The sequence below is a fragment of the Vigna angularis genome, chromosome 2, assembly GCF_016808095.1.
Source record: "Vigna angularis cultivar LongXiaoDou No.4 chromosome 2, ASM1680809v1, whole genome shotgun sequence".
Lineage (NCBI taxonomy): Eukaryota > Viridiplantae > Streptophyta > Magnoliopsida > Fabales > Fabaceae > Vigna > Vigna angularis.
Genome location: NC_068971.1, coordinates 46,404,354 through 46,412,283, shown reverse-complemented (window position 1 = coordinate 46,412,283; position 7,930 = coordinate 46,404,354). Strand labels below are relative to the sequence as shown.

The window sequence follows — 7,930 nt, the reverse complement described above, 5'->3', positions numbered from 1 at the left end:
TATTATATATATATATATATATATATATATATATATATATATATATATATATATATATATATATGAAACATTTTAATATAAACATGTATAAACTAAAAATATTTTGAAAAAGAGAATAATAAAATATAACTTATTAAATTTTAGTAAGCAAATTATAATGACATTTTCTGCTATTTTTTCAATAGTATTTTTTTCACCATCACTATGGTCTGCTTTACTAGACGTACAGTATAATGTTTTTAAAACGTAAAAGAATTATATGTTAGTGTAATAATGTAATTTAAAACAAATGAAAGATTTGTAGAAAAATCCAACGGAATGTCTCCTCGAATGCTAATGTAATTTACTCAATCTATTTGGATGATAAAATTAAAAAATTAAATATATTTTGAGTAATAATGTATTTAATTAATATTGTAGGATGGAAAATAATAAATAAGTCATTGTATTTATGTATTTCAATTATTAGTAATTAATTAAAATTTATTTAATACAATACTTGAATATGTATTAATTTTACATGGAAAATTATGTATTTAGTAATCATAGTTACATTTATGAATTATTTAAATACATTGCATTCAATAACTATAATAATTCATATTAAAAATATTATTTATATGTTATATTTAATAATTTCTATAAATATAATATAGTCAAATAAATATTACAGTAATAGCATGGAATGCTCACGCATACAACTTGCTTATATATGTTATATTTAATACATTCAATAAATATAATACATTTATAAAAATATTATATTAGTAACTAAACACATATGCATATACATATCTATATCCTATATATATATATATATATATATATATATATATATATATATATATATATATATATATATATATATATATATATATATTGTCAAATAAGAAGTTCTTTTTATATTGTGAAAACGAAAATAATATATATCAATTATTAAATTTTGTTTCGATGGTTAAGATTAAAATAAACATGTTTGGAGTATGAGAATAATAAATAACTTTTAACTTCAACCATGAAATAACTTTTATTTTTCAGTAAATAAAGTTTTTTTTATATAGTAAAATTATTAAAGATCGTGTTAGGATTGTGAAGTAATTATATAAAGTTAATAAATCGATCTTGTATGTATAATTATAATAATAATTTTATTATTATTATGCGGGTGAAATATCTCAATAAATAGAATTAAATTTCTATCAATTTTTTTGAATAACTAAACATATGATTCCAACCCTAAAACATTTAATAGATTTTTTGAATTAGTTTTTCAAATATTCATAGTTGTTCAAATTAAAAAGAAAAAGAAAATACATTTTTTATAAAAAAAATTTGAAATATAAAAGGGTTAATTTTTTTAATTTATGTATATCTGCACTGATATTTGATTTAGTTTGCTTAAAAGAAGAGAGAAAGACGAAAACAACAATCTTAGTTTTGGACGAGGAAGTAAAACCTTAAGTGGTTTACGGTAATGCATCCATAATATTATGAAATACAACAAAAAGAATCATGAAAAGCACTTGTATAAATCTTACAATTGATAATAAATTTAACATGGCCAATACATCAACGCACAAGCATGTTTTGGTAAAATAAAAGGTAAAATATGAGTTTTTTTTTTTTCAATCTTGACGGAAATATAGATGTCCACTTGAATAAAATGTGCTTTTTAATAATATTGAAAAAGTGTGGTGACGAGAATGGATCTTGTTAATATATATATTTTATTTATGATTGAGTAGCCTTATTAAAGAATATTTTAACATATTACAATGTCAGAATTTTAACAATAATATCAATCTTACATTTCATAACATTTTAAGAATATTGTCAAATTATTGTAACATTTATAAAAATATTAAAGTGAATTACACACTATAAAACCTTTCACTTATTAGAAGATAAAAAATCCATAGAAATGAATAATCAGCATTCATACATTGAAGGTGTAATGATGAATAATTGTATAGAAATGTAAACTGAATGACCATGGAATGAACAAAAGGAGAGTTATAATTATGATCTCCATCTCATATAAAAAAAACGTAATATGTCACAAAACATGTTTTTAAGAAAATTAAACGCTCTTGAAGAAACAAACTACATAATCAAGGAAAGAAATTACTATGAAAGAAAGATGAAACATATTATATTATACGTTTGTCTCAAATACATAAAAAAGAAACACTTCAAACAAAATACATATCCATGAAGATAATTGATAATGTCTTTAACATATACTAGATAGCATATCTATCACTAGGAAACAAACTATTAAAATGTTGACCATTTAATTAATATCACTTCCTTTGCATGAGAAGAAAATCAGGAGTTCAAGTGTCCTCCACTGGTAGTTCTTTGATCACCGCTTAACTCTATATTATTAATGGAGACACCTTCATTTTCAACGTTTGCTCCCATGAAAGTTCCATCAATGTTGTCTTGAACATTATTGTTGAAGGGCAACATGGTATCACTCTCACTTATGTCTCCAAAACTTTCATAAGATGACCATATGTCATTGCCTGTAATTTCTCCACCTGAAGAACTCCCATGTAAAAGCCCTAAATCACCATTATCACAAATACCTATATAATTATCTTGAGCCAACATCCCAAATGCCAAGCCATTATCATCAATCACATCATTAAAATTTGCTGAATGTAACACCATACCAATATCATCCAAATTCAAACTTTCAAAATTAACTTGAGACAACCCCGTATTATCATGTGCGTGTTGCTGTAGTGGTGGTAGTCCCGTATTCTTATTATTATCGGAATCACTATTCATTGGACCAGTTTCTTTCGTTGAATCTAAGAATGATTGTTGTTGAAAAACCTGTTCATCTATGTTAGCACAAGAATCAATGTCATTCTGCAGAGGAAAAGAAACTAGTGGTGTCGGAGTTTTAGTTGATAACTGTTGTTCAGAAATGTGAACTTTTACTCCAGCACACTTCAATTTTCCCTCCACGTAACAAAGTAAACGACATATATCGCTAGCATCAAGATCTGATAAAGACTTACCATCATGTATATTGTGCAAGAAATTTGACATGTCTTTCTCATCGTTCTTCTTCTTCAGTTTCATGACTTGTTTTTCAATCTTTCTGTTCATCTGGTCGATATAAAGTTGTGGAGTAACATTTTTTTTCAATCGTTCTGGCAATGGAGCATTCTCAAACTTGTCGAGCAACTCTTTAGCAATATCATGGGATGGCCACACGGTTGGCACGTCGTCCCCTGGACCATAGATGATTGCACATGCATTCACATCACAAAGGGTCGTAAGATCTTCCACCTTCTTCAATAAATTTTCTCGAATTTTTCTGTAACGAGCTTTTCTTGCCACAAAATTCTCAATCAGTTTTAGTGTCACTTTCTTTCTCCTAGCCATGGTTATGTCTTGGATGGGGTGATGATGGCTCTTTTATCAAATGCACTTTTTTGGCTCTAAACTTTATATATAGATCATAACAAATCTATACTAAATAGGAAAAAGAGAGATAAAGATGAAAGAATATATGTTTCTGGAAATTGCACGTAACCCTCCATTTTTTAACGTTTATATAACGATCTCGTACAACCAAGGGGTTTTGTGTAATATATAAAATGTAAGTGGAAGAATGTTTAAAGAAAAACAATTAAGAGGTAGTGTAGGTCTTAAAAGGAGATATAGCAAGGGCCGACGTGGAAAAATTAAAGTGGAAAGCGGAAAAGGAAATGTGAAATTTGAATTAATAATATACTAAAACTAGTAAATAAATATTAATAATCAAATTTTAATTATTTGGTAAGTTATAAAAACTTCTTTAAATGCAAGATGCACCGAATTTTGATCAAGATGCATGAAATAGCGGATTTTGTCGTTTATTAAAAATATTAATGCTAATCAATTTTACTGGTAGTTCGTCATCATCTATAGTTATAAATCAAATCATTAAAGTATATCTGAAATTAACCGATGTAAAGAGATTATTTCTCGAAACCACACCCATGTAATGTTAATCTCAGAAGTTCCTTCCATTTATTGCTTTCCATTTGCATTGTTTGATTTCTTAATTAGTAAAACTCTTTTCCAAACATTATTCCAAGATAGTTAGGATTCTGTCACTAATTCATAATCACAACATAACGGATTTTTGGATTATATGAAGCCCAGTGTATAATTTAGTACTTAATCAATGTTTTTTTTTTTCATAACGAGCCCAGACGAAGTACCTTCATAAGTAAAATAATGGGCCTGATGTTTTGAATTGTGCTTCTTCTTGTGCTCTTATGGGAACAACTCATTTTCTTTTCATCATTGGTAAACGATAATTGAAGTTTGGTTCTTATGATTGTAAGAACTGATTTGTTTTCCTTTATTATTTTATCCTGCATTTATATATCCTTTTGTATCCATTCGTAGTTTGCTATTTTGGCCATTCTTCTGGAAAGATTCTTTCTTGTGTTGACAAGATACCAGCTAATTGGACTATTAGATCCACATAATTGTTTATTTTTTCCAATAGTAATATATGAAAATATTAAGTGCCGATAATAAAAAAATAAATGCATTCAGCATGTGATTCGTGGGCATGCAATTTAATCGAAATATACTAAGCGATTCTTGGTAGAAACATGTATCTCTGTTGGTAAATCTTAAGAATTTAAAAAAAAAAAGAAATAATCATGAAAGAAGTAAGAAAAAATTGATAGTAAGAGTTTAGTACAACCGTGACCGAATGATTATAAGATTGATAACGAGTATATGATATTTTTCTAAAAGAAAAAGTAATATATATTTGAAATACTAAAATTATTTGTTGGGATAGATTCTTCTCATTAATTTGCTTATTGCTAATGGTTTAATTTGATTCTTTCCTACTCGACGCTCCATTTTGTGATTCTTTCTTAACAATTAGTTTTAATATTTTATAATTATTTTTTTTAAACTCAAATACAGCTACATATTATTATATTATTGAAATGGGTTGTCAAATGAATATTTTTTAACTAAATTTCGCACGCTGGTGTGTGGAATTTAGTTGGGCAGTCAGCAAAGATGATTTAAAACTTTCACTTAAAATGAGTGTAAAAAATTGACTTTAGTTTGTGTTCCTTTGTAGCTGTTCCAGCCTTGCTAGGGTTTTTATTCCAAACTCCACTGCCTCTTTAGATTTTATTTATTTATTGAAAACAGAAAAATATTAATTAATGAGCATACAGAAGAGTTACTTTCAGTTCTTATATTATACAATGATTAATGACATGACATGATCTTTGCATCAAGATGTCCCCTTTTATTATGGAGTTGTAAATTAACCTGTCAGTAATATCTATATATCCATCACATGACAGCATGTTTGGTAACCAAGTGAATAGTTCTAAACTGAACCCACTTACGGCATTATAATTATAAATTTGGTAATGGTGTGGATATTTCTTGCGTAGTTTAACTTTATAGGTATTCATGCATGCATTTTTTGAAAGAACTTTACTTAAAAATGAAAAGAAAAAGTTGAAGCTCTCCTATTTTTGTTGATGATTCGAGCCTTTTGCATTATATGACCTCATCCAACTAGCATTATTTGTTTCGAAACCTAGACCAACGAACACCAGAAACCATGGTTAGGGAGAAAAAGGTTGCCAAGGTTACAAATTTGGGTTGTGCTTTTCATACGATCACTTTTTAGTAGAAAAGGAAACCAAAGAATTTTATATTTACCCTTAAAATAGTATCCAGGGTAATCTTTTTTTCCCTTCTGACGTCTCAAGATAATCTTTGAGTGCAACCAAAGGTTGATGTTAGACCACAACGTCATAAAAGTAGAAAATGATTTCACAATATCGTGCTAAATGCACTTAAATTATAAGTTTGTAACCACGAATCGTCAATCATCACACACACTGGTATCCTTCTCCATCCTACTCCCTCTCGGGAGATTATATAACAAACTTAGGGAACAAGTTTACTCCTCAATACATCAATATTCTCTTTTTGATCTTTCTTTTTTTCTCGGTTGGTTCATATCTGTTGTAATAATTAGTGATTAATTTATTTTAAGTATTGATTATCATCATAAATACCGAACTCCACATATAATTTATGTTTCGATTTTTTTTAATAATAATTTTAATCGTTAGTATTTGTACGTGGAAGAAGTTAAATTCACAACCTTTTTATCTTTTTTTTTAATTTTATCATTAAGTCAACTTACATTTCAATATATTGTTACTCTTCGTGATTCTTTGCACATGAAATTGTCACATTTTTAACACATTATACTAGCAAGCTTATTGACGTACAATTAACAAATTAAGTGCATAATTAATTAGTTATAGTCATTAAATAGAGACCAAACCAAGATTTAACTATACTTAGGTATCCCTTAATCATCCATACAGATCAAAGTATAATAAAAATATTATATGTTTCGGTAAGGATTTGTGAGACCGAGACACTAACCTTCGACTGGTGCGCTTCGCTTGTCTGCTTCTCGTTCGTACCGATCGGTCACCTTCAATATTGGCCGCTCGGTCACCCTCTTTGTAAAAGAGGAGAGGTACCTGCAAAAGGCACTCCGACGCTCAAGTTAGGAGCGGTTTTATGAACTGTTCGTGTTCGTGACAGTTAAATATTGAAATAAATAGAGCGTATTGTAGTCTAAGTTCCAATCAATCTTTACCTCCCACCTAAACCCTTATTTATAGAGTTTAAAGGAATCTGCCACATTAATTTACCTCTTAATGGTCATCAATGCAAACCTTAATTACTTAACGACAGCCGTTACAACATTCATTGTGCGTTACAGCCGTTACAACATTCATTGTGCGTTACACCTGCTTAATTGTTGTCGAGACTGAACGGTTGAGAAACTGGTCGAGACCGAACGGAAAGCTTTGTCGAGACCGAACGGCTAAGAAAGCTAGTCGAGACCGAACGGTAGAGACCGAACGGCTGAGAAAGCTAGTCGAGACCGAACGGTAGCCTGCGAGCCCGTAGTAACATAAGCCCCCCAAGTCTGAGTTAATCGTTCGGCTTTAGCCGAACGGTTAACTATAAGACTTATGAGTTTGAGGGAGGTTGTTCTCGTTGTATTAAAGAGTTTGCTCTTTGTGCTTCAAGTTGTTATATCCTGTTCGCGTCGAGCAGTTTCATGGATTTAATTCGGCCGCACGCTCGACAGTCCTTGTTACCAGAACTTCCTGCTTGATGAGAGTGAAAACCGTTCGGTTGAGAGGGATTTACCGCTTGATCTTTGTGCTCGACTTTGACGAGCGGGATTTACCTCTCGGTTGTGATTTGCAGCATCCTATTACCTCTTCACCGAGCGGGATTAACCGCTCGGTCTTCAAATCGTTATAGAGGATTTTACCTCCTGGCCGGACGGTATTTACTGTTCGATCTTCAAATCTTTATAGAGGAATTTACCTCTTCGCCGAGCGGGATTTACCGTTTGGTCTTCAAATTCGGTCTTCAAATCTTTATAGAGGAATTTACCTCTTCGCTGAGCGGGATTTACCGTTCGGTCTTCAAATCTTTATAGAGGAATTTACCTCTTTGCCGAGCGGGATTTACCATTCGGTCTTCAAATCTTTATAGAGGAATTTACCTCTTCGCCGAGCGGGATTTACCGTTCGGTCTTCAAATCTTTATAGAGAAATTTACCTCTTCGCCGAGCAGGATTTACCGTTCGGTCTTCAAATCTTTATAGAGGAATTTACCTCTTCGCCGAGCGGGATTTACCATTCGGTCTTCATCTTCTAACTCTGAGAGACTTTCATTGAATATGATTTTATTTAGCCACTTTGGGAGCGATTGATCGGCCTAAATTGGGCTTTATTTATTCAATAATAAGAGCGTAAGTTAAATAACAAAAGCATGAATCAAATGAAACCGAATTTAAACATGACAGTAGTAGAATTGTGGATGCTTCTCT

The 7,930-nt window shown here is 30.3% G+C and overlaps 1 protein-coding gene across 2 annotated transcripts; it reads right to left on the bottom strand.

Annotated features, from left to right (window-relative positions):
* Nucleotides 1–2,150: 2,150 nt before the first annotated feature.
* Nucleotides 2,151–3,521, bottom strand: LOC108328520 (MADS-box transcription factor PHERES 2). 2 transcript variants are annotated; one of them, XM_052873438.1, is made up of 2 exons: nt 2,679–3,521; nt 2,151–2,567 (listed from the first exon to the last, which is right to left on the bottom strand). In XM_052873438.1, the coding sequence occupies exons 1-2, from the start codon at nt 3,400–3,402 to the stop codon at nt 2,329–2,331; spliced, it is 963 nt and encodes a 320-aa protein (XP_052729398.1). In that variant the 5' UTR covers nt 3,403–3,521; the 3' UTR covers nt 2,151–2,328. The 2 variants fall into 2 exon arrangements, with proteins under 2 accessions (XP_052729398.1, XP_052729399.1); XM_052873439.1 differs by having other exon boundaries at nt 2,151–2,852; nt 3,033–3,521.
* Nucleotides 3,522–7,930: the final 4,409 nt, after the last annotated feature.